General features: G+C 38.5%; 1 protein-coding gene across 3 annotated transcripts in view; it reads left to right on the top strand.

The window, feature by feature from the left end:
- Positions 1-1,054: 1,054 nt before the first annotated feature.
- The window catches only part of fyco1a (FYVE and coiled-coil domain autophagy adaptor 1a), a 51,846-nt gene continuing 25,451 nt past the window's right edge, over positions 1,055-27,449 (top strand). Inside the window, exons 1-11 of one of the 3 annotated variants that reach the window (XM_079802150.1) lie at positions 1,103-1,147; positions 2,193-2,254; positions 6,211-6,320; positions 6,708-6,814; positions 7,694-7,819; positions 10,199-10,305; positions 12,979-13,122; positions 13,331-13,424; positions 15,080-17,566; positions 17,855-17,881; positions 23,286-23,378. In XM_079802150.1, the coding sequence (XP_079658276.1) occupies positions 6,260-6,320; positions 6,708-6,814; positions 7,694-7,819; positions 10,199-10,305; positions 12,979-13,122; positions 13,331-13,424; positions 15,080-17,566; positions 17,855-17,881; positions 23,286-23,378 (3,246 nt within the window). In that variant the 5' untranslated portion in view covers positions 1,103-1,147; positions 2,193-2,254; positions 6,211-6,259. Of the gene's footprint in view, positions 1,148-2,192; positions 2,255-6,210; positions 6,321-6,707; positions 6,815-7,693; positions 7,820-10,198; positions 10,306-12,978; positions 13,123-13,330; positions 13,425-15,079; positions 17,567-17,854; positions 17,882-23,285; positions 23,379-27,449 lie in introns of all 3 variants that reach the window. The other 2 variants (XM_079802149.1, XM_079802151.1) reach the window with 2 other exon arrangements.

The raw sequence follows: 27,449 nt of genomic DNA, 5'->3' as shown, positions 1-27,449 counted from the left end.
AATTAATGTTTTTTTTTATGTTCTTTTTTCAACTTTCACAAAAAAAATACAATGACATTTAATATCAAACTGAATTTGGGGGATACAAACAACAAATCTTACATCGTAGATCTTACATTTAATGGCAAAACATTAAATGAATCACTTTTCAGCATATGAGATGTTTTTATACAATACGTTTTTATAAATCTTACTTGTAGTAATTGAATTTAATGAGTCATGACATATTTTAAGATCTTTACAGAAAAACCTAAAGGAGGTAATAGATATTCGCCTACTTTAACTTTATGTATATGAAACTTCCCAAGAATAATTATTACTTTTAATGTACTATCAATCATATTGGAGTCAGTATTACAGTTCAAGAAGAGGATCATAGACTCATCTATTTTGATTATTTTATGATCATAGACTCTATTTTAAGAGTGTATCAAAAACCATCATTGATACCTGCTTCCAAAAGTCTTCTGAATATTTACAATGACAAAATAAATGTGTGGGAGTTTCACATTCAAGATTACAAAAAGAACATTTTGATGAGAGGTACATGGATAATACCTGTATTTTAAAATTAATTTCCTTTACCTTATTTGGCAGTAAAAACTTACTGACCAAACTTTCTAATTTAAAGGTATAGAGAAAAATTGTTTCAATTTCAAAAGTAGGCTACTTTAGGGTAACAACTGAGTAAGACACTTTCTAGTAGTTATTACACTTCATATCCAAAATATTAACACCACCAATAACAAGAGATGCGTTTTCATAAGGTGAAACGATTTAGTGGAGATGCTTTCACAATAACACATGTTGGTTATTCCATAGTATGCATGAATGTGGAGAGAAATTATGTTTAAAGACTATTTTCCATGTCTCTAGTGATTGCTTAAGGAAATTAGATAAGTTGATGAGAAAGTTTACTACATTTAAAGTCACACCATAGTAAGAAAAATGTGTTTTTATCTTCGACAAGCACGTTACTTGTTCGCTTAACCAAACTTGTGGGCGGGGCTTAAGTCAGTGGTCCAATAAAAAAACGATCTCGGCTATTGAGCCCGCCGTCCGTGGCGGAAATGCCTGTCAATCAAAAGACTAGCAAGGTTGTATTATAATAACAATTGGATCTTCCCGGATTCTCACAAAATCCTAAGTATGTCAGCTTCTTTTATCACTTTCAAGACGTTCATCACAGGTTTAACAAACTTCCAGCTGTAATACATACAGGTTGACTTCATTCTGACACAGCGTTTACTCGGAATAAGTATTCTGACATATAGCCTACTGCGCGTGACGGCTGCTGACGCCTTTGTTGACTGAACTTTAATACAGTGAAACTTCGGTTCCTCTTTTTTTTTTTAAATGTCTAGTTTCTATGGCAACAAAAGACGCTGCTCCAAAGAACGATTTGATTTGAATTCAATCCATACAGTTTACGTCAAACGACTGCTTGAAAGAACGCGAACACTGACGTTTGTTTACATTTCAAAAGCAGTTGTTTTATACTATTGTTGTTGTTGTTGTTGTTGCATAATCGCACAGTACTGTACAGAAAATAGGACTATACATGTTGTTGTTTCTCTCCCAAATCTTTTGTCTATTCCAATGAGGGGTTAAATGTCTTGTGTGATGGTTTTGTAACTTGATATTTATAATTCTGGGTAGTCATACATTCTCATAAGCAAAGAGTAGACACATACATGTCATTGACTATTAAAGAAGAACTAGCTAGTGTAGTTAAAAATACACACACACACACACACACGCACACGCACACGCACACTGTCTAAGTATAAATAAATAAAACTGGAAAGTTTGGTAATTGCTATTATTCTTATTATTTTATTCCTCGGAAACTTTACCAAATTACTGTTTAATAATAGATTAATATAGATTAGAGAAGTGGGTTTGACTTACAATGTTTAAGTTGTTTTAGCTTTTACTGGGTACCAATTTAGTAGTTCCTTTATAGAAAAGCCATTGTGTTACAGTTTACCATATATATTCAGGAGAGCTGATGGACGCCTCTCTGTATTTAAGCGTTTATAGCAAAGGTTGTTTTGTGCAGGCTGATTGTCTGCCTGTCACTCTGCACGATATTGTACATTTTAATAAGAGAAATTTTGGCATTAACAATAATTATGTGGTATGATATGACCGATATATCATACTTAACAATTATTATCTGTATTCGACAGCTTTGGCCGTCAACAGGGGGGAATACTGACCCTCGGCCAGGGCCAATGAAACACAAAACCTAGTTTGTGACCTTGTGAATTCAACCGATTCTTACTAATATGATCGGCAATATTATTAATCTGCACTACTTTGAAAAAAGAGCATTCATACATCAAAATGCTAATCCAGTTTCATCAAAACATTATAATTTACAATAAACCCTAAGTAGGAGCACTAGTAGTTATGCTTGACTTAGCAAACACCACTTAACACACTGATTTGACCGATATATCATGCTTAAAGGGTTAGTTCACCCAAAAATTTGGAAATTTCTGTCATTAATTCCTCACCCTCATGTCGTTCCAAACCCGTAAGACCTTTGTTCATCTTCAGAACACAAATCCGAGAGTTCTCAGGCCCCTCCATAGACAGCTATTTAATTATCCAGAAAAGTAGTAAAAACATTGTTAAAATAGTCCACGTGACTCCAGTGGTTCAACCTTAATTTTATGAAGCGATGACATTCAGTTTTCAATGTCAGCCGGTTTTGTTCGGTTACGATATTTCAATGATGGACAGTTTTGTTTGGTTTATAGTTTTGTTCTGTTACAAGATTTTAAAAACTGTTAGTTTTGTTCCATTATAAGATTTCAATGATGGTCAGCTTTGTTCGGCTTTTGTTCAGCTTTTGTTCCTTGCTGAAATTTCAAAGACGGCCTGTTTTGTTCGATTACGAGATCTCAATGACAGTCGGTTTTGTTTGGTTACAAAATTTCAATGACAGTCGCTTTCGTTTCGTTATGAGATTTCAATAACAGAGTTTTGTTCAGTTACAGTTTTGTTATCTTACGAGATTTCAAAGACGGTCATTTTTGTTCGGTTATGAGATTTCAAAGATGGGCAGTTTTGTTCAGTTACGAGATTTCAATGATGGACAGTTTTGTTCAGTTACAGTTTTGTTCTCTAACGAGATTTCAAAGACTGTCAGTTTTGTTCGGTTACGAGATTTCAATGATGGGCAGTTTTGTTCAGTTACGAGATTTCTATGATGGACAGTTTTGTTCAGTTACGAGATTTCAATGATGGACAGTTTTGTTCAGTTACAGTTTTGTTCTCTTACAAGATTTCAAAGACTGTCAGTTTTGTTCGGTTATGAGATTTCAATGATAGACAGTTTTGTTCAGTTACAGTTTTGTTCTCTTACAAGATTTCAAAGACTGTCAGTTTTGTTTGGTTACGAGATTTCAATGATAGACAGTTTTGTTCAGTTACAGTTTTGTTCTCTAACGAGATTTCAAAGACTGTCAGTTTTGTTCTGTTACGAGATTTCAATGATGAACAGTTTTGTTTGGTTACGAGATTTTAATGATGGACAGTTTTGTTCAGTTACAGTTTTGTTCTCTTACGAGATTTCAAAGACTGTCAGTTTTGTTCGGTTACGAGATTTCAATGATGGACAGATTTGTTTGGTTACAGTTTTGTTCTCTTACAAGATTTCAAAGACTGTCAGTTTTGTTTGGTTACGAGATTTCAATGATGGACAGTTTTGTTTGGTTACGAGATTTCAATGATGGACAGTTTTGTTCAGTTACAGTTTTTTTCTCTTACGAGATTTCAAAGACTGTCAGTTTTGTTCGGTTACGAGATTTCAATGATGGACAGTTTTGTTTGGTTACGAGATTTCAATGATGAACAGTTTTGTTCAGTTACAGTTTTGTTCTCTAACGAGATTTCAAAGACTGTGAGTTTTGTTTGGTTATGAGATTTCAATAACAGAGTTTTGTTCAGTTACAGTTTTGTTATCTTACGAGATTTCAAAGACGGTCATTTTTGTTCGGTTATGAGATTTCAATGATGGGCAGTTTTGTTCAGTTACGAGATTTCAATGATGGACAGTTTTGTTCAGTTACAGTTTTGTTCTCTAACGAGATTTCAAAGACTGTCAGTTTTGTTCGGTTACGAGATTTCAATGATAGACAGTTTTGTTCAGTTACAGTTTTGTTCTCTAACGAGATTTCAAAGACTGTCAGTTTTGTTCTGTTACGAGATTTCAATGATGAACAGTTTTGTTTGGTTACGAGATTTTAATGATGGACAGTTTTGTTCAGTTACAGTTTTGTTCTCTTACGAGATTTCAAAGACTGTCAGTTTTGTTCGGTTACGAGATTTCAATGATGGACAGATTTGTTTGGTTACAGTTTTGTTCTCTTACAAGATTTCAAAGACTGTCAGTTTTGTTTGGTTACGAGATTTCAATGATGGACAGTTTTGTTTGGTTACGAGATTTCAATGATGGACAGTTTTGTTCAGTTACAGTTTTTTTCTCTTACGAGATTTCAAAGACTGTCAGTTTTGTTCGGTTACGAGATTTCAATGATGGACAGTTTTGTTTGGTTACGAGATTTCAATGATGAACAGTTTTGTTCAGTTACAGTTTTGTTCTCTAACGAGATTTCAAAGACTGTGAGTTTTGTTTGGTTATGAGATTTCAATGATGGACAGTTTTGTTTGGTTACGAGATTTCAATGATGGACAGTTTTGTTCAGTTACAGTTTTGTTCTCTTACGAGATTTCAAAGACTGTCAGTTTTGTTCGGTTACGAGATTTCAATGATGAACAGTTTTGTTTGGTTACGAGATTTCAATGATGGACAGTCACAGTTTTGCTCTCTTACGAGATTTCAAAGACTGTCAGTTTTGTTCAGTTACGAGATTTCAATGATGGACAGTTTTGTTCAGTTACAGTTTTGTTCTCTAACGAGATTTCAAAGACTGAGTTTTGTTTGGTTACGAGATTTCAATGATGGACAGTTTTGTTCAGTTGCAGTTTTGTTCTCTTACGAGATTTCAAAGACAGTCAGTTTTGTTTGGTTACGAGATTTCAATGATGGACAGTTTTGTTTGGTTACGAGATTTCAATGATGGAAAGTTTTGTTTGGTTATGAGATTTTAATGATGGACAGTTTTGTTCAGTTACAGTTTTGTTCCCTTACGAGATTTCAAAGGCTGTCAGTTTTGTTCGGTTTTGAGATTTCAATGATGGACAGTTTTGTTTGGTTACGAGATTTCAGTGATGGACAGTTTTGTTTGGTTATGAGATTTCAGTGATGGGCAGTTTTGTTTAGTTACGAGATTTCAATGATGGACAGTTTTGTTTGGTTACGAGATTTCAGTGATGGACAGTTTTGTTCAGTTACAGTTTTGTTCTCTTACGAGATTTCAAAGACTGTCAGTTTTGCTTGGTTGCGAGATTTTAATGATGGTCGGTTTCGTATCGATATGAGATTTCAATGACGGTCATTTGTCGCCATTTTAAGTCACCATTATGGTGGTCAGTGTTTGCTGTAGTTGGGATCTTAATGTTAGTTATTTTCTGGCAGCTGTAAGTGTTTTTTGCAGCATGGCACTTTTGATTGTCACCATTCATGTGCTGATTAACTTTTTGTGCTCATGTTAAAAACTTTTCGGTACGGCTGGATTTCATACTTCAATAACAGCGATGAGAATACTTTTTGTGCGCAACAATTTCAACAATTTCTTCTCGTCTGTGTCAGTCTCTTATGCAGTTTACGTTGGCCAGCTCCTGCGTTAGCATCACACGCATGCATTGTGGTGCTCACGTGAACCGCATCGTAGCTCTGACGTAACTCGGAAGCGCTGCACTGTATTTACTACATCAACAGTGTAGGAGACTGGCACAGACGTGAAGTAATTGTTGAAAAAAGATGTTATTTTTGTTTGTTTTTTGTGCACAAAAGTATTCTTGACGCTTCATAGAATTATGGTTGAACCACTGGAGTAACATGGACTATTTGAACAATGTCTTTACTACCTTTCTTGGCCTTGAAAGTGGTAATTAAATTGCTGTCTATCTTCATTTGTGTTCCGAAGATGAACAAAGTTCTTACGGTTTTGGAACGACATGAGGGTGAGTAATTAATGGCAGAATTTTCCTTTTTGTGTGAACTAACCCTTTCAATAAATATAACGTGCATGTCAAACGCTAGTTATTCTTTGTCACTGTGATTCATTTACTCAGCAGACTACAGATGACCTCTTGACCCCGTTGGCAGGAAGCTAGTCAGACCATGGCCGCTGGTGCTGCAGTCGGGGAGGGTCAGATCCAAAGGATTATCAGAGATCTGCACGGTACGGATGAGTGTTTGCCTTCATGAAAACGGCAGAGCTATTGTTTAGAGAGTAAAACGCTGGGCCACGGTGGAGCACGTGCAATTGCGATTCGCAGGGCGCTGGCTTTTAACACGGGGGGAAAGAGAAATGCAAAACGAGAGAGACCTGTGTATCAGCGTTCATCCCTCATGTCTGCCGTTTCAGTTCCTGAGGTGGATAAAAGGCGCGTGGAGTAAATATAACCTTAAGGGACTTAAGGAAGGAGAGAAAAACTCTTCTTCAACCTTTGTAAAATGACTATAAGTTTGGGGTTTTGCTGTTTGTGATCATTGTTAGTTACAGTGTGTTGCTCTGTAATTGTTTTGAAAGACATACTTGTTTTATTCTGATGGTCTTTCCTTACAGATGCTGTATCAGAACTGACAAAGGAGTATAAAGAGAACGGAGAACCCATTACAGATGACAGCTCCAACCTGCACAAGTTTTCCTACAAACTGGAGTACCTGCTTCAGGTCAGAGACATATAGACACAACAAACGTAAAAAAAGCTCCCTAACCAAAAAAAAGTAGTCCGAAATGCATTTGAGGCCAGATTTACTAACAGCTTGCCCCGGCGGAAAACCCTCTTTTGCCGTTAAAAAACTACTGTCAGGATTTACTAAAGACACGAAGTGATAAATTAGCGGTGAAAAGGCGTGGACAGGGTTATTTTTGCGCTGACCTTATTGCATATGCATTTGTAGGAGTTTCCCTTTCAGACGCAAAATTAGGGGAGGAGAGTATTCAAATCATGTAAGGTGATTTACTAAGGTTTGCGCTCGTCAGTTTACTGGTGTTTGTGCCATTATTTACCACCCAAAAAACTTAAACCAGACACTAATTTGCACTGTTCTTGGTAGATTGTGTTGGTCATTATGGAAACGATCCGGCTGGGTCTGTTTTCTTTAATAAACTTTCCACTTCCATCGGCGCTTTTATGGTTTTATGGCAATCAACCATTGTGCTAAAAGAAGGGTTTAGAACTTCTTTAGAAAAGAAAAAAAACCTTTGTCAATCATAGATGTACAGTTTGCAGATCTGCGCACAGAAGTAATGCTTCTGCGGTGAGATTGAGGTCAAGTTGGCAGCAAAAGTGTGACTTTCTGATGCTTTATTTTTTGTGTAATCAAAAACTCTCACTTTGATTAAACCCAAACACAAGTGATCACAGATCATGCATGTTAATATCAGATGTAATACCACCATGTGTGAAGCGGCCCATAGGCCCTACTCCAGCTAGATGGGAGTCCCAAAAGGACTTGAAAGTTTTCCATTTAAACTTCTTTGAGTCTGTTTTTAAGGCGTTTCTCTGTCATTTATATGAAGTATTATGTTATTATTATCTTGCTCAGTTTGACCAGAAGGAGAAAACAACATTTCTGGGATCCAGGAAAGACTACTGGGATTATTTCAGCGACTGCCTGGCCAAAATCAAAGGAGCAAATGATGGAATCCGCTTTGTTAAATCAATTCCAGAGGTAAACATCTGTCTCATTCACTTCTAACAAGCATCTGAGCAGCATTGCTCTGTGTGATATGCTATATTGCATCTAAAAACATTTTTATTTCATTTCTTTTTTTTACTTACTCCTGTTTTTTGGTTATAAGCTTGTTTCCGCCACAGAATAAAACAATTTAAAAGATAATTGCGACTTTTTATCTCACAATTCGACTTTTTATATCATGCAATTCTGATTCAGTCAGAATTGTGAGATTAAAAACGCAATTACCTTTTTATTTTTTAATTCTGTGGTGGAAACAAGCTTCCATTAATTAATATGAATATTGACAACAACAGCAATAATAATTAATGTTATTAAAGTTATTTTTCTTATTATTATTATTAAATATATATAATATATAAATATATTGAATATATTTTTTAAATATAAAAAAATCCACACATTATTTTTCTTAGTATTAAATATAAAACATATGTTAATTATTAGTTAATAATTATTCATTTATAATTATAACAAAATAATTTTTACTTTTGTAATCTCATATTATTTGAGAGGCTACATTAAACATTTGTACTGTTAATAAAATAATATTTTACACCAAATGATATAGTCAACTGCAAAAAACGGATTAACTTTATAACATCTAACATATAGAACTTTGGGTGTATATTCATAAAAAAAAATTTAAGTGGTAACTATCTATGTTATCAGTTATGCCTTTGTTATGCCTTTTTTATCATGTGTTGTAGAAGCATACCTGTAGACACACACCTTTTGTTTCAACAAACCTTCCTTTCGGCTTTGTACAGTTCCGTTTTCTCACTAAAATATAAGCGCTTTTAGAGATACTATTGATTAGGTTCTTCTTTGTTTGACCGTATGATACGCTGATCCAAATGCCATGTTCTTTGTAAAAGTGCCACTTCCGCGTGACTGCTGTCTGATATTGTCCATTAGTCAGATTTGTCTGTATTGTCTAAACACTGAACTGAGCCACAGAGTTGACCAACTTCTTCCTCTTGTGTTGTGGCTAGGTTTAGGTAGGTAGAATAGAATAGTTGAATTCTGGGTCTCAGAGTTGATGTAACAGTGAGTGGGTGAATTATTCAGCTTGGTCCAAGTTACTGGTTATAGTCTGTGTGTTTGCATGTGTCCTATTTAATATTGCGACACAGAAAGACATCAGATTAAGTAAAGTCAAATAAATAAATATATAAAAGATTAATTAATTAATATATAAACGTCTTTTGCCTTAAATATAAGCAATCGCCTAGAAATCACCCAAAACATCCTGGCAATCACTTAGCAACACCCTGGCAACCACCCAGAACATCCTTGCATCAGAATAGTGAGCTTGGCAAGGCCAAAGTCACTGATGTTTTTTTCAGGAAATGTAAAAAAGATAAGTTTATCTTATGTCACAATAGTGTCTAATGGTGTCAGATAGAGACATGCGCTGGACGATTTTTCAGTCCTGCTCCTGCAAAATTACCTTCTCTCGTTCCCGCCCGCAACATTAATATTTTGTCCAGCGCCCGCCCGCATAAAAGTATAAATGGATTTTTTTCTGTACATCCATGACACGGTTTCAAGTAATTTAACATAAAAGCAAGCGTGTGCATGGTTTGGCGTGGCAGAATACGGGCAAAGTGCGCTCCGTTAATAACTCCTAAAAATCTGACATCTCAGTTCATCCCGATCTCACAAAGCTCCGTTATGAAGCTGACTGCACAATGAAACTTTCATAATGTCCACACTTTCTTCGTTATAATCAGAGGATTTGCCAGCTTGCAGAATTCAACACTGAACAAAAACTCACTTTGAGCGGTGAGTGGATTCTATCTTAAATGCATCTGATTGGTCTTTGCGTTCAAGAAATCAACACATATGTCTGTGATTGGCTACATTGCACAATACAGCAAAAACATGTTACAAACAGAAACTCTTGCCTATGCCTGTTAAGATTTTTTATTTTGTTTTAGTTGTTTTTATTGCTTTTGTGCAATAGATTGCTTTTGCTTTCCCAGGGAAAGCAAGAGCTGACAAAATTTAAAATGTGTACCTTGAATGCAATGTAAGTCGCTTTGGATAAAAGCGTCTGCCAAATGCGTAAATGTAAATGTAGATGAATAACAATTTATATGTTTTTAGATGTTTTATTTTTAGATATTTCTATTTTGCGGGAGTCCTGCGAATAGTTTTATGCTCCCGCAACCTGCACACACACGAGGACCTTACCGCCCGCGCCCGCACTCGGCCATCAAATCTAGTCCCGCGCTGCACTCTATTGGTCCCGCGAGTCCCGCATGAGTGCAGGTCTCTAGTGTCAGATATGTTTTTTGGGCCACTTGATACTTGAGTGATGGTGAAAGCTTTGTTCTTTTTCTGTCTCAGCTGAAGACGTCTCTGGGTAAGGGCAGAGCGTTTATCCGTTACTCACTCGTGCACCAGCGGCTGGCAGACACGCTCCAGCAGTGCCTCATGAACCACAGGGTCACAAGGTAACGCTTCACTGTCACCTCACCTGTCATCTTCCTTCAAAAACATGGTATTTAATTTTCAGACCCTTGATCAATCCTTTGATTGTTTTGAGCTGCAGATCTTACATTGAAATGTCCTTTTGATATTATCAAATTATTTTGGTTTTGTTCCTTTTGTTTTTTCTTTGAAAAATGAAATGCATTGGGTCTCATTCACTAATAATTGTATACACTAGGCCTCATTCATTAAACTTTTGTGAATATATGAACATATTTGGAGTAATTTGCACATCGTGTATAGAGTCGGTGGGCGGGCTTAACATAATGACGGCAGAGTTGCGGCGGTTCCACGTGCTACTTGTAAACAAAGAAGCTGGGCGAACAGCCGTCTTTCGAAACGGCTTTGGCCGCGACTCTGGAAGACTTGGAGTTCAGCTTTTCTCTGAGAAAAGAACAAAGAACGGCACTGAAGTCATTCTTAAGAAAGGAAGATGTGTTCGGAGGTTTGCCGACCGGATACGGCGAAAGTTTAATCTATCAACTAGCTCCGCTTCACCTTCTTCATTGCTCTGGTTGGTTGTAGCGCTATCCTATTGCGTTCAGAGGAAATTTGAAAGACAACCGTTTATCCCGCCCCTCGGATTGAGCCCTGCCAATGGTGTGTTCCCAGACCCAACATCTTGATGTGGGTCTGGCTTGTCAGGCTACATAAACGGACCTTCACGAAAACTCTTCTCCAGATTCACAAACGCTTCGTAAACATCCGATTTGTTCATAGTTAAATGTGTGTATGTTAAAGGGGTCCTATGATTTCACTTTTCTAACTTTAGTTAGTGTGTAATGTTGCTGTTTGAGCATAAACAACATCTGCAAAGTTACGACGCTTCTGTATGCTGACCCAATAGCATATCTTGAAAACTTGAGCGGCTTGCGTACTGCTGACCGCCAGAAGCTAGTTATTTTATTTAAGTTCTAAATATGGATATTTTTCTTACACAAACGCGCCACTTCGCTTCAGAAGGCCTTTATTAACCCCCTGGAGCCGTGTGGAGCAGTTATATGATGGATAGATGCACTTTTATGGACTTCAAAAATGACCCAACAAGTCACTGCCATTATAAAGCTTGGAAGAGCCAGGACTTTTTTTAACCTCTTAAGATCTGGGACCATTTTTGGGATTTCCGCCTGGATTTGGCCTACCCAAAATGAAAAGCTCAGACAACCTATACTTACATGTTTATCACTTTTAGCAGTGTTTTATGTAACTTCAAAGGGTTTCCTGTAAAATGACACCAAAATTTTGAACTTAGACCACTGTATGTGTATGGGAAGCTTTTCAATTTGGGTAGGCCAAATCCAGGCGGAATAGTACCAAAGTAATTTAGTGTAAAGACGTTACTTACCGTACAGGGTCGGCGGATTTTAAGTGGTTAATATAACCAATATTATTCGTCTGAAAGGAGAATGTCATAATACACCTAGGACTTGAGGATGAGTAAAATTATGGGCTAATTTTCATTTTTGGCTGAACTATCTCTTTAATTGTCCAGAATTCAGCTGCCCATATCAAACGCTTATGCTAAAATTTAACAAAAACACAAAGATTTCATGCAGCATTTTAGTAATTTATAGAAAAGTTAGTTGTGGCTTCAGTATAGAGGCATGAACACGCCAGGTTCACCATCTAAACCAAAAAAGTTACATGCACTGTGGTTTCCGCATGTTCTTAGTTACGGTACTATTTACATCACACAGCTTAATTCAGTAGAAACAATACTGAGAGCGCTTCCCACAGAGAGTTTTACTTCTATAAATTAGCTTCCCTGTTTTAAGAAAGCAATATTAAATTTACTCCGGGTAATGGGTGTGTCTTATACATGTGTATGCCTTGATATGAGCTTCCTTATTGATTACCTGTCAGACAATGCAGCGATTGTGATGAGCAAATGGCACGATAGCCCATGGCGTGATTGAATTAAAATGGCCAGTACAATGTCATTTTTGCTAGGTTAAAAGTTTGCACTTAACCTGTAGATATTTTGTCCGTCTTCTTTCAAATGCATGCCTCCTTAGGGATCTACGATTAAGGGTGCATTCCAACTTTGTACTTAAAGTATGTACTATGCTGGTAATGCAGAAGTACATACTTTATTAGTATGACAATGTGCATTTTGGGACATTAATAAAATGGGTCTTACTACAGAACATTTATCTGCATACTCTTTGCATTTGCATGTTAGTAGTGCTCGAAGTGGGCTGGTACGCACAGGCTCTTCTCTACTTCTATATTTAATCTTTAGCGTATCTTCCCTTTTGCCACTCAAAGTCAAAGTGTTTTGGATTAATTAGTCATTGAAGTGATTTCAAATGTGTTAATGATTTGCATATGTCAGCCGGTACCCGCACTTTTTTCCCCACTTCGAGCACTGCATGTTAGGTACTAAGAGCTAGCAAAAACTGTCATAATCTACTATTAATCTATTGTGAAAGAGGTTGTTGTGGGTAATATTAGCTATAAATGCATTCAAGAATGTGCATTTTCAATCTACTTTAAATAGTAAACCATCCAAGCACCTTTTATCTACAATATAATATGATTTGGGACACCATAATTCTTATTTCTCATGCCTTAGGATGGATAGTATGTTGGACATAGTTTTCTAAAGCCTTTCTTAAAATGTTGTTCTTCTGCAGTGACTGGTATAATTCCCGGAGTCCATTCCTCAAACCCCATCTCAGTGTGGACATCATTAATTACCTCTATGAGCTCAATGATGTTCAATTTGATGTGGCATCCAGGGGTCATGACCTTGATTCAGAATGGCCCACTTTTGCAAGGTAAGAGCACACTGCAATTTGTAATATAAATATAACTTCAACAGTAGACTAACACAAACACACTGGCACACATATAATGCTACTAATTTTTAGTCCATTTGGTATTTATGGTCCATTTACCATGACTGGAAAATAAATAGTATGTGCGAATGTATTTTAATAAGCTGATTGATGATGATTTTAAATTGATAAAAAAAATGTGTCACAGGAGGACACTGGGAATGACTAGCTCTCCCAGTCACATGTGGAAACCACCGAGTCGTAGCTCCAGCATCAACAGTCTGGCCAGCACATATTCACAGGTACCAGCACATCTATAGTACGCCTCTGTAGCTTTAAGTAAAATAATAGGTAAGGTTGTTTCATGCATTATGCAAATATATCAAATGTATTAATTAGGCTGATTATTTATATCATATTTATTAGTGCTGTCAAAATTAGCATCAACGTATGCAATTGCTTTTCTTCAGTTACACACGTTAAAGGGATAGTTCACCAAAGAAATTGAATTAGCCCATGATTTACTCACTCTCAAGTCATCCTAGGTGTATATGACATTCTTCTTTCAGACGAACACAATCAGAGTTATGTAAAAAAAAATGTCCAAGCTTTATAATGGCAGTGAATGGCTGTTTCTGTTTTGAAGTCCATAAAAGTGCATCCATCCATCATAAAAATAATCCACACGGCTCCGGGGGGTTAATAAAGGCCTTCTGAAGCGAAGCGATTGGTTTGTGTATGAAAAATATCCAAATTTAAAACTTTACAAACCGTTATGTCTAACTTCCGCTAACTGTCGTACGCGTGTTGACGAGAGACTGGCAATAATGACTGGCAATAATCTAGACTATGATGTTAGACGTGAACGTGCGTACGATAGTTAGCGGAAGTTAGAGACTACAGTTTGTAAAGTTTTAAATATGGATATTTTTCTTACACAAACAGAAGGCCTTTAACCCCCCAGAGCCGTGTGGAGCACTTTTATGATGGATAGATGCACTTTTCTGTCATCCTTTGGCTAGCTTTACATTATATGATCACGCTCTCATTCATGCAAATGCTTTTAAACCATTCAAGCGCCACAAGACAAAAGAGAACGTGCTGACTGTGAATGTCTTGTCTATGTGACACACACACGACGCACAGAAAGACGCGTGCCAGAACCGAGTTCTCTTTCACGCTTGAACAAACAATAAGACACAGATTTAGGCCAAAATGCCTGCTTTGTTGAGTATTCTCATAAGAGCAGTCTTAAATGAGTTAAATAATGTCTAAATGAACTTAGAGTTCTTAAAGTTGCACTGTTAGACCGGTAGGAAGGCCACAGGTAAATATGACATTTATTATAATGGGTTTATGTGAATATTGTTTTTAAGTTCACTTAAATTAAACTTAATTTTATTTAAAGCCTAATAATGTTGAAATTCATAGCTTTCAATTATACTGTAATGTTGGATGTCTATGATTAATAATAAAAAAAAAATCTATTTCATAGAGACATCAGTAGCAGTATTAGTATCCGTAATACTGGCCTTCATTCATAAAAAGATAAAAAGATAAAAAGATGCCATTACAACACATTTTTCAAATATACTGTCTTTAAGTTGTTTCTACATTAATTTGGAGAGTAACTATGCAATTATTAAAATATTAAAAACTCCAATGTTTTTAATCACGATTCATTACAAAAAAATGTGTGATTTGATTAATTAGTAAAAAAAAATTATCGATTGACAGCACTAATATTTATGCTAATTATTAATATTAAATATATTACATATTTATTATTTGTCATGTATCATTCTAACCTTACAAACGTTTGCACCACTGTTTTATATCCAGCAGATGGCATTGTTTGTCTCAAATCTGCTCTGATTCATCTCTTTCTCTCTTTCTGATTAAGTGTATGTCCTCACTCTCATTATGTGTATTTCTCTCTTTCTCCCAAACCTTGTAGCAGGCCCACGAGTTCCCTGGGAGTCCAGACTTTGGACCTGGGCTTCTATCAGACATGTCTGTGCAAAACTCCAGTGGACTAAATGATTCTTCCATCAGTGCTATAGACGAACTCCGTCTGGAGCTGGACCAGTCTGAATTAAAGCAAAGAGAGTTCCTGGACCAGGTGCATCAGTTAGGCGCAGAGGCGGGTGAACTCCGTGGGGTTGTGGTGGAGCTCCAAAGGCAGCTGGATGTCTCTCTAGCTGCCCAAGGTAACCATCAGGAGCTCCAGCGGAACCTGGAGGTGCTAGCTGAGAGCGAACGAGCCCTATCCCATGAGCTGGAGGTCTTGAGAGGACGTGAGACCATCCGAGAGGCCTCCCATAAGGACCTCCAGGACACGTTGGCAGCAGCAGAGCGTAAAAATGAGGAATTGATGGCAAGGCTAGGCGGAGTATTGGATGAGAAAGGCCAGAGGGCAGCCAGTGACTTCAACTCTGCCCAGAAGATTCATGAGTTGTTAAATGAATTGAAAGAGGCTGAGAAGGGGAGGATAAACGCTCTGACAGAAGGAGAAGAGAGGAGGAGGCAGGCAGAACAACTAGCTGAGAAAGTCAGAATGAAGGATGAGGCACTCCAAGAGGCTGAGGTAAAAATGGCAGCTTGGATGGAGAAGGGTAAACAACTGCAGACCAGGGCAGAAGAGCACCGTAATGTCATGGACAAACTCCAAGGGGCTCTTGCGGTACGAGAGAAAGAGACCAGCAACCTTCAGAGGCAACTGCAAGATCTCCAGCACTCTCTGGAAACTATGGAAAATCAGGCCAAAGTGGAGAGCAAGGGAATGCAAGAGGATAAAGAAGAGCTTGAGAAGAAGATGAGTGGTCTGGAAGGGCAGCTGAGAGGATTGCGGACACAGCTAAAGGCTAAAGACTCCGATCTTCTCTCCAGTACCAAGACGGTCCAGTTTATGGAGAAGGAATCAGAGAAGCTTAATAGGGAGAAACAGAATCTGATGGTAGCCATATCTGAACTGGAGAACAGCACCAAAGAGCAGGTCAAGAAGATTGACGAATACAAAGATACCTGTGCCGTGCTTATGGAGCAAAACAGCAAGCTCCTCCAGACGATGAACAAGAGTGAGGGCACCAAGAAGGAGTTGCTTGAAAACAAATCTTCCCTGGAGAGTGAGCTGGCTGGATTGAGGGCCTCGGAGAAGCAGTTGCGAGCACAAGTTGATGACGCGAAAGTAACAGTGGATGAACGAGAGCAACGGATGAGAGAGGAGAACAGGAGTCTGGATGAGAGTCTGCATAAGGCCAACATGCAGTTGGAGGAATCCAAGAGTTCAGTTCGCCAACTGGAGCTGGAGAACAAGGACCTCGTGGAGGTTCAGGTCACTCTTAAAGCGGCTCTCACAGCTATGCAGGAGGAGATACGCAACATCAACAGCCAGATTGCTGAACTTGAGAAGAGTCTTGGAGCTGCGAAATGCAATGAGTCAAACCTGACTGCACAGATTAAAGATAAGGATTCCCAACTGGAGGACCGGGAGAAGCTCTGTGAGGAGCTCCAGGGAAGGGTAGAAGAACTTGAAGGTCGGGAGAGGGATTTGGAAATGGAGAAGTCAAAGGCAGAAAGAGCTTTCGTTAAACAAACAGAGATGATTAAGAGTCTTGAGGCCCAGAGAAAAGTTGCAGAGAAGGTCCAACTTGAGCAGAGCGCATGTCAGACTAAAGAAACCCAAGAGATGGCCTCAAAAGTGACTCTCCTGGAAGACCAGCTGGGATTGAGTTTGAAAGACGTTTCAAGGCTTCAGGAGGAAGTGCTCGATCTCAGGGCTAAACGTCACAGTGCTGTGGCGGAGAAGGACAAGACTCAAGCAAAGCTGGATGTCACTGAGGCTTCCTGTGCAGAACTGCGGATCTTGACTGAGCAATTGAAGAAGCAGGCAGAGGAGCAGAATCGACTGCATGTGAATGAGCTCCTGCAGTCTAGCGAACGTGTTGAAGCCTCAACTTCACAACTAAACCAGGAGACATCAGCACACAAGAAAACAACTTCTGAACTTGCCTCAGCCCAAGAGGAGCTGATAGAGCTCAAGGCCCAGAATGAACGGTTGGTCCTGGAGAATGCTGAGACCAGAGAGTGTCTCCACCGAGTCAACACAGAAATGGCGGAGCTGGGAATAACAATTTGCCAGCTCACCGCAGAGCGGGAAGAGGCCCGGGAACGATGGGCTGCCGAAGCTGCTCGGATACAAGAGCTGCAACAGCAAGGAGTGAGGGAAACTGAGCGACTCAATGCCAGCTTGGTGGCTCTTCACCAAGAAAACTCTAGTCTACATGAAGAGCTCCAACAGACCGAGACACTTTCAAAAACTGTGCTGGAACTGAAAGAGCTGCTGGACAAATCAGAGGGGGAGCGGGACGCTGCGCGAGAAGAGATCTCTACAGTGAAATTTCAGATGAGCACAGAGAGCATGACTTTCAAGAACCAGATAAAGGTAAAATGATCGCAGAATCTTCATTATCGTCATTATCCATCTTGTCAAATACTTACACTCAGAGTTCCCGTGGATCCTTAAAAAGTCTTAAATTAGATTTTTACATGTAAGGCCATAAAAAGTCTTATTTTTTACTTTTGAGAGGTCTTAAATTTTAGATGACACTTTCTAAATACTATACCAAATTAAAACTAATCTAATTAGCGTTTTACATTATTTTTATTCTTTCATTGTGGATTTGCTTGTTCACGTGACAATTTGCGGCATTTACGACTGTGTTTTACTTAGCCCAATGAGAAGAAGAAAATTGATAATGTAAGTTCATTCTTTGTTTTAACGATGTGCGAGCTGACATTGAATTCTTCACTCACGCTTACACTGTGTGACGTATGCTGCTATATGCCCCCAAATTTCAAGATTCAACTGCATTTTTTCCCCGAGTTTTTATCTTATATTTATATCATAAAACTTGTTGTAATATAACTACATCATATCACATGAGCAAGAGTTACATTTTTCCCCAAAATCAGCACAAATGAAAATGTGATATTTATTTTATATAACAGTTAAATAAGTTATATAACATTGTGACTTACATTTTAGACAAAATATTGTTAGTTTTTCCTTTATTTCGCCATGTCTCCAAGCAACACAGAGCAGTGATTTGTTTTGAATCAATTCGCATTTTGAACGAATCAGTTTATTTAAAGGTCCCATGGCATGGCATTTTTCTATTATTTTATAATGTTTCCTGAGGTGTACTTATATTGTTAGTATGATTTTTACATCATAAAATATCATAATTTAGAAATAAAAGGTATTTTTTCTATACTGCTGTTTGCCCTGTGGCTGAATGCCCTGCTTCAAGAGGCGTGTCTGCTGTGAGACTTCAGTAAAAACGCCCACTGTTGTGATTGGCTGACATCTTTGCATTTGATATGAGCGGAGGGGGCGTGGTTTAACGAGGTCTACGAGGCACGAGCAGGCACGAGCTGCTGCCAGAGAGACGGATGGACCGAAGTTCACTTCACATCGGTTCTGTCAGTCTCAGTTCAGTGAACTGTTTTAGTTACAGCATATACTTCAGGTTATTAGTCTATTTCTAGTCGGAGGGGCTGTCACTCATGTCAGAAAGTTAGTAACTTTAGTAAATTATGGATCAGCGCTGACTGGAGACGCGAACCGTTTAGAACGATTCAGTCAGATTTGGTGAACGGATTCGGTTCACTAAAAAGAACCGGTTCAAAAGAAAGATCGTTCGCGAACCGGACATCACAAATGTACCAGAGACTGAGCTCAGCGATTGCTAACAAAGTTATTTATAGTAACTACTGAGTTATGAGAGCGCTGTCAGTCAGCGCGAGTTTATTGTGTTTGTATCTGAGAGTTCTGAATAAACACGAGTCCCAGTCACGCCGAGTCCGTCTTCATCATTATTACCAACTTTGTAACACATGCAAAGTACCATTACAGCTGTCGAGATGAACGAGTATGAGTAAGTGTTGATAATACCATTATTTTTAGATGTTCCTATCATATGGAAAGCGTCAGTGACGCGCATTGAGTACACAGCGCAAACAAAGACACAACAGCAGTAATCGAATGTAATCCAGTTTATTCTGGGGAAAGCTGGCTAGCCTAGCCGGATACCCTCACGCTTACCCCCCTTCTGCTTAAAGAGCACCTATCATGGAATTTTGAAATTTACCTTTCATGTAGTGTGTAACATAGATCTAAGTGAACAAAAACATCCTGTGATAGCTTGAAATATGACAGTGCACCGTATATATAGTTATTTTCTTTCAAAAGTAAGAGTCGACTCGGAGTCATTTTTAAGAATCATTAGAAGACCGAAGCTTTTTCTCTGACTAGATGACGTCAACTTGTCAAGTTATTTGAATATGATACGCCCACTTATTGCGCTCCAAGACGCCAGTGAAAACTAGAAAACATCATGGCGACGAGACGCTGTGTTCTGAAGTGCCACTCAAAAGCAAACTTCTTTCATCTGCCCAAGGATGAGCATTTCAAGACTAAGTGGCTTGAAGACAAACCATACATCGTCGCGATTGTGTGTTTATTAGTCGTCAAATGTATGTTTCGCGATCTCAGGAAGCTTTTATTATGGACTTCTATTATGGCACATGGTTCTTCTTCGTCTGTCTGTACCATACATGGACTACATGTGCACAGAGCGCCCTCCGGCTGCCAGGATGAATTGAAAACAACACATAAGAGACTCAATCGCTCATGATTAGGCTATAACTGCCCATTTTGAGGAAGTATTGAATAAAAAATACTCCTCTGTTTAGAAATTTGACACAGACATATGAGAATCTATCAATATGTCTCCTCATCTGCACACTTTTGAACTAAAAGCCCTGAGGGATGTTGATTTGTCGCGAGTCTTCGTGAGGAGAATACAGGAGTTTTTTTATGAATGAGATCAGCTGAGGCTCATATTACAATCAAACAGTACCGACGCGGTTTTCATATTCATAACTCCTGACACATATTAACAAATTACTGTCACTATAAGACTTTGATGGGCGTTCCGTTTCTGAAAATATCTGCACAGACTAAACCAATCACAACTGACTGGGTCATCGGACCAATCACCGCAGATTAGCGTCACGTAAAGGCGGGGTTTTGAAAAGTGAATCACTAAAGGAATCATTTGAGAATCGCTGTCAAAACAGGTAAAAATAAATGCATATTATAAGAAAACTAAAGTCTTTTTTGTCATTGCATGCATGCAAAACTGTTGTTGGGGACTTCTAAAACAATATTTGGAACATTTTAAATGCCATGATAGGTGCTCTTTAATCTAACGCCGCGTAAGGCGCCTCCGCTGTGGGCCAGATGCAGTACTGGGGGTCGGGGATGTTGGAGGCCGACCGGACAGTGCAGCCCGAGCCTCGGCGTGTGTGAAGTTTATCTCTAAAGATGTAACGACTGTATGCACATTGTAGAACCGATAGACGCGACGAGGACGTACAAAAACACTGACTCACAAGATAGAAAACACGAAAACACCGTTCTGTCGGGAGAGAGAGAAGCCGCTGCGTGTGCACGAATAATAAATAATTAGCTACACATAAGAAATCACTGATCACAGATCAGAAGGAACTGAAAAAAGACTTCTGTTTTCATTTGTACTTCCAAACACTGAGAAACTGCCAGCGTTCACTCGTTCACAAGCCGAGGACAATAATATAGCGTTTGCATGGGCGAGCCAGATTCTCTGGGCGGAGGAAAGGGCGGTAACCGTTCCTGCTTGGACGTCAAACCAGGAGACTTCAGGATTGGCTCGTCTGGCCTGTCATTTTCTCAAAGGCAGAGAGAGACAGCCAGAACTCGGGTTTACACCGATCAACATTTCTATCCACTTGGGGACAATATTCAGGCTAGGGGAACTCATATTAATGTTGAAAAACCTCATAAAATGAAAATTTCATGCCATGGGACCTTTAATGATTCAATGACCCATTCAATAAAGGCCCTGTCCCAAATGGCACACTTCATGTGCACTTTCGGTCTTGTGGACTAACAATGGCCGCTGCGTGCGTGTGTCCGTTAAGTCCACAAGACTGCAGTGTGTCCCAGTTGTCATTTTAGGTCTCAGAAGGGTGCTCGCGAGCGCCCCCTTTGAGGTCGATATGCGCCCTAGATGCGCACTTCTGCCGAGCCCTCGCTGGTGCGAGCTACGCAGGGGACTTCTTCCCAGCAGTCAAAGCGGTATTACGTCATGAAAGTGCGGACTCAGAGGAAGACCGTGAGGGTTTAGGGTGCCATTTGGGACAAGGCCAAAGACAGTCACTTGCTTTGTTCCTGAATGAATCAGCTGTTTGAACAAATGGGTTTAATGAATGACTCGCTCATTGAGATAGTGACTCGCCGCCACCTACTGGAGGTTTATCATAGCATTAATTTTGCAATTGTAAATATATTAATGCCACTTCTGATGCTGCTTCTGTCACCTCTGCACTGCAAAGATGGATTTTGTTGATAATTATTTAAATTGATTGGTAAAAGACAACTATACTGGGAATTGAATTGAATTTGAATGTTAGAATTTGACATAAAGGGTGATGTATACTGTAAGTTTAGAAAAAAATGCTCTTTATAGGTAAAAATACCCCTGGAAATCAATTTAAGGTGGCAAATATTGCTTAATTTAAAATTTTAATTTCGGTCATGGCTGTGAACTGACCACCGCATAAAATATGAACAATATGAATGTCTTCATGAGTCAGCTGTCCACAACAGGTCTAACCCAGCCATGGCACAGCACAAAAACACACTCAGCAAAATATCATCTAATTACCAACAAAATCTTATTTTATATTGCACACCCCTAATATACAGTGTTCATTTTTATTTCTTTAGGTCTTAAAAGCCTTACATTTTGCTTTAAAGGGCTAGTTAACCCAAAAATGAAAATTAGCCCATGATTTCCTCACCCTCAAGTCATCCTAGGTGTATATGACATTCTTCTTTCAGACGAAACAATCAGCGTTATATTAAATATGTACTGGCTCTTCCAAGCTACACTCTAAAAAAAAAAAAGGTTCTATATGGCACCAAAAATGGTTCTTGGCTCGTAATCATAGGGGATCCTTTTTTAGTGCCTTTTTTTTTAGAGTGTATGGAAGTGCTGCTATAATGGCAGTGACTTGTTGGGTTATTTTTGAAGTCCATAAAAGTGCATCTATCCATCATATAACTGCTCCACACGGCTCCTAATAAAGGCCTTCTGAAGCAAAGCCATGCGTTTGTGTAAGACAAATATCCATATTTAAAACTTTATAGACTAAAATAACTAGCTTCCGGCGGTCAGCGGTATGCAAGTCGGCTTATGGCAGGGGTTACTCTTTCGCTATAAGTCGACTTGCGCACCACTGACCGCCGAAAGCTAGTTATTTTAGTCTATAAAGTTTTAAATATGGATATGTTTATACACAAAAGTGCCACTTCGCTTCAGAAGGCCTTTATTAACACCCCGGAGCCGTGTGGAGCAGTTTTATGATGGATAGATGCACTTTTATGGACTTAAAAAATGACCCAATAAGTCACTGCCATTATAAAGCTTGGAAGAGCCAGGACATTTTTAATATAACTCTGATTGTGTTCGTCAGAAAGAAGAATGTCATATACACCTGGGATGACTTGAGGGTGAGTGAATCATGGTCCAATTTTCATTTTTGGGTGAACTAACCCTTTAAGGAATGTGCAGAAACTCTGTACACTGTGTTCATGTCATGGTAGAATTACAATAATTACAAGATGACTCTGTACAATCTCTACAAGCTCTCAAAGATAATTTGTTTCTATGGCAAAGCTCGTATTGCCAAAATGCATCGAACTTTGCTGTTGATGTGCATTTTATATCTGCTTTGCTCTTTATTCGTTTTTACTGGGTTGTTAATTACTAATAGTAAAATTGGAAAAGTAATGTCAATAAAAGTATGCACCGTACATATACATGTACCTCTTGCAGCCTTTTTGCTTGTTTTTTTACACAGCAATTGGGTGAGAAAAATTACAGTTCAGCAATGTGAACTCGCACTGCAAGTCAGGAGTCTGTAATCACAGTAATTCTGACATGACATGAATGCAGTTTTTTCCAAAAGACTTTAGTAATGTTTTATCTGATTTACTTTGTGATTGGACATATGCTATTATCATTCATTCATATAATGATTACTTTTCAAACTAGAGTCTTAATGAAGAGATTGAGAGTCTGAAAGCTCAGCTAGACATGGAGTTGAAGAAGACGTCTGAGCTGGAGGCCAAATTATCCGAGTCAGAGGTATGTAAATGTTTTGAGCCAGGTGTAACCTCACTGAGTGACAGCATCACTTTAAATACTTTCATTTTAATGAGCTTCGTGATCATCAGATACTTTTTGCATACCAGCATGTGAATCATTATTATTCATCTCTGTTGGCTGATAACACTGATGTTAGTAGGTGATGAATGTCTGTTCTCTAGCTGCTCCTTTTGTTCTTGTTCATTGGAGACCCACTGTGCGAGACGGTGAAACAGACGACACGAGATTGGGGTTAATTACCAGACAGTGATGAATAATTTGCTTCTCATTAAGTCTATAATTAGGAACAGTGTGTACTGTTTCTTGCAGATATTTGTCAATTAGAGTATGAGTGCCACTGTAATTGTCTTCTATAGAAATGTTCTTCCAATTTTTCAACTTTTTGCAACAATAAAACCTATGATGTTGTTGTTGTTGTTTTTCTCTCTACTATTTTAACTATTGAGTTAACATGTTTATATTTCCAATTTCCCTTTGAAAAAGGTAAAGTGGCAGTATTTGATAGAGTATTCTGAATCATACCATATTCATACACCATGGTATTTACATGGTACTCCAATATACTTCAAAGAATACCACAAAACACGGTATTCCCTTTCAAAAATGTACAGTTACACTTTATTTTACGGTGTCATTGTTACAGTGTAATTATATATTTACCCTCTGGTGCTCTTCGTTTAGGGGTTGCATTGGTTGTCTTCCCGGTCATAAGTGACCGGACACCTAAAAATTAAACTTCCTCCACCCCAGTGAAACCAATGCAATTTATTTTTCTTCAATAATATTTTTTCTTTTTAATTTTGTATTTTGAGATGATTTGATGGCATTTTTTTATATTTATGCAATAATTATGGTCTATTTTTTCCATTGAAAATTATACAAAAAATGTTGTTTGTAATTTTTTTTTTTATTTTTTTTTTATTATTGCAGTATTTCAGGTTAAAGCTACACTGTGTGATATTTTCCCCCATCTAGTGGTGAAAAGGTATATGACCATCCAGTGAATATTAGTTTCTGTTCCTCTCAATTCCGATTTCATTTTAACTCCTACGGTGGCCGATTAAGTCCAAGATTAATATGGCTTCCAGTTCGACCTCGTCCACATTCGACACGGTGCCATCGAGTGTTAAAACGCGAAAGGCGAAGCTTGAATTCACAGGTATGTCCCTCTTTGGCTGATGTACTTTCAAGATGGAGGGGCAACATGGCGACCGGCATTCGAACCCCTCACCCATATGTATTTTCAATGGCATATTATAATTTTACGAGAATACTTTATTACTTGAAAGAAGTAAATATACATTAATGAGCACATATATTTTTGAAAGAACTGAGTGTTTTTAGCTAAAAATAAACTAAAAAAGTTATACAGTGTAGCTTTAAAATAGAGACTAGGCCTTCAAAAAAAGCCTTTTTTGAAGGCAGATTAGCGCCCTCTTTTGGAATTATTTAAGAAATCATACAACCATGGGTGTGATCACTAGTCTCTATGGAGAATTCCCTAGTTCTGTTTTTAACACATTTAATGATTTTTTTTTTATGGATTTGAATATATATTTAAAAAATCTCAAAGACTATTTATTATAAAGTTTTAGATTTTTTTTGTTGTTGTTATAAATATAGATTTTTTTCTGTGAATTTGTGTTTTTGCAGATTTCCCTTTAATTTCCTATGGTGTCATTTTTGACCGAAGAGCACAAGTGGGAGTATTTTTTTTTATGACCACTTAGAATGCTCGAATCATGCCCTCAATTTTTTTGTGTGTTCACATACCTAATGCTAGAAAAGTCACCAAGTTTCATATCATTCCGATGAAGCTGTGATTTAATTTTTTTTTTAATGTGGTTCATAGGCTCAGTTTTTCATTAGTGTGTGTGTGTGTATAAGTGTGCGTGTGTGTGTGAGTGGATGTGTCAATATCACACTCTTGATGTTTTAGAGTGTCACCCTTTTACTGCTGTGTACTTTTTTTCAGCATTGTGGCCGATTTGTAGATTGTATACACAAATATTCAGTGAATTTTTGTGTTTTTGCCGATTTCCCATTCATTTCCTATGGTCGGTCATTTATGACCAAAGACAATGAACGCTACTTTTTTTTTTTTACGGCCAATTAGCATGCTCGAATCATGATCCCAATTTTTGTGTGTGTTTACATACCTAATGCTAGAAAAGTCACCAAGTTTCATATCATTCTGATGATTTTTAACATTTCAAAACAGAAAATGTTCCGGTCAGAAATGACCGAAGAGCACCACAGGGTTAAGTACTGAGTAATATTAATTAACTACATGTACTTACTATAGGGTTATGGTAGGATTAGGTTGCATGTAATTATGCATAATGTACTGTTATTACTATGGTAGTACATGTAAAATATGTAACACGGACACTGTAAAATAAAGTGTTACCAAACGTACTTTGGCGGTACCATGGTATGCTGTGGTACTTATAGAACATGGAAGTGAAATGCATGGATTACATGGTACTTTCAAGAATACCATGATACTGCACATGGCACATGTCGAAAAAACCATGGTACTACTATGTCCAAACAACTAGGGCTGGGTAAAAAAATATTGATTTCTCGATTTTAATCGATTTTCATTTTTACGAACCAATATCGATTCTTAAATCCCAAGAATTTATTAGTCATCCTGTTTTCAGTTAGTGAATGAAATAAACATTTTAGCGCACCTCCCATCCAATAAATCAAGATAATATTTGTGCTTTGTTACTATAGATATGAAACAAAGTCACAGATTTCAAATTACGTCCATTTTATTACAAAATTCAAAAACATAAATACCGTTGTGGCGCTGTGGCGTGAGATCGTTTCGGTTACTAACGTAACCTCGGTTCCCTAAGATGAGGGAACGAGTATTGCGTTTTGCTAAAACGCTATGGGGGGAATTCCTTTCCTCGAGATATTGAAGCAAATTTTTATCCAAAAATACCTTTTATACGCAGTGCAGCTGCACAACTCTCAGCCGGAAGCAGCTGCATGCTGATTGGCTGTGCCGCTGCAACTGCAGCAACCTATAGCGACACCGTGGGGTGGGACGGACCAATCAGGTCCTTCCAAATTCCCGCCACCAGGGGCAACAGAATTTGCATAGCCAAGGGTATATAAGACCACTCTCGCAAGGTTAGTCAGGTTAATCGACTGAAGCGACTCCTGAGCAAGTGAGCAAGCACGGCAAGCAAAACGCAATACTCGTTCCCTCATCTTAGGGAACCGAGGTTACGTTAGTAACCGAAACGTTCCCCTACGAGAGTACTCTCGTATTGCGTTTTGCTAAACTGCGTTTTGGTTAAATCTGTTCATACAGCAAGAAGCCCAGCTTGTAAAGCCGGAACATCTAAATTATAAAATCTGATAAAAGTGGACGGGGAGGCCCAGCCTGCCGCCGCACAGATATCATTCAGAGAAATGCCAGTAGACCAAGCCCACGAAGAGGCCATGCCTCTAGTAGAATGGGCTTTAATGCCTAAGGGGCAGCTGAGGTCTTTAGACTCATAAGCCAGTGAGATAGCATCCACTATCCACCGTGACAGGGTCTGCTTTGTAACCGCGTACCCTCGGGTGCGGCCGCCAAAGCATACAAAGAGCTGTTCAGTTTGCCTGTAAGCAGCGGAACGCTCTATGTATATTCTCAGCGCTCTGACAGGACAGAGCAAATTAGCATCTATTTCATCTGACTGTGATGAAAGTGCCGAAAGTGAAATGACCTGTGCTCTGAACGGAGTTGAAAGCACTTTAGGTACATATCCATGTCTTGGTTTGAGGACGACTTTGGAGTCGTTTGGCCCAAATTCCAGACACGAGGCGCTCACAGAGAGCGCGTGCAGATCACCCACTCGCTTAACTGATGCAATCGCTAGCAGAAAAGCGGTCTTTAGCGACAGGAGCTTTAAGCTCACAGAATGCAGAGGCTCAAATGCAGAGCTCTTCATGGCATCCAGGACCGTGGACAGGTCCCATATAGGGACTGAAGGGGGGCGAGGTGGGTGAAGCCTTCTAGCCCCTTTAAGGAAGCAAACAATGAGA

This window comes from Gobio gobio (assembly GCF_949357685.1).
Source record: "Gobio gobio genome assembly, chromosome: 21".
NCBI lineage: Eukaryota > Metazoa > Chordata > Actinopteri > Cypriniformes > Gobionidae > Gobio > Gobio gobio.
The sequence above is the reverse complement of the archived record's forward strand: the minus strand, read 5'-3'. Positions and strand labels throughout refer to the sequence as shown.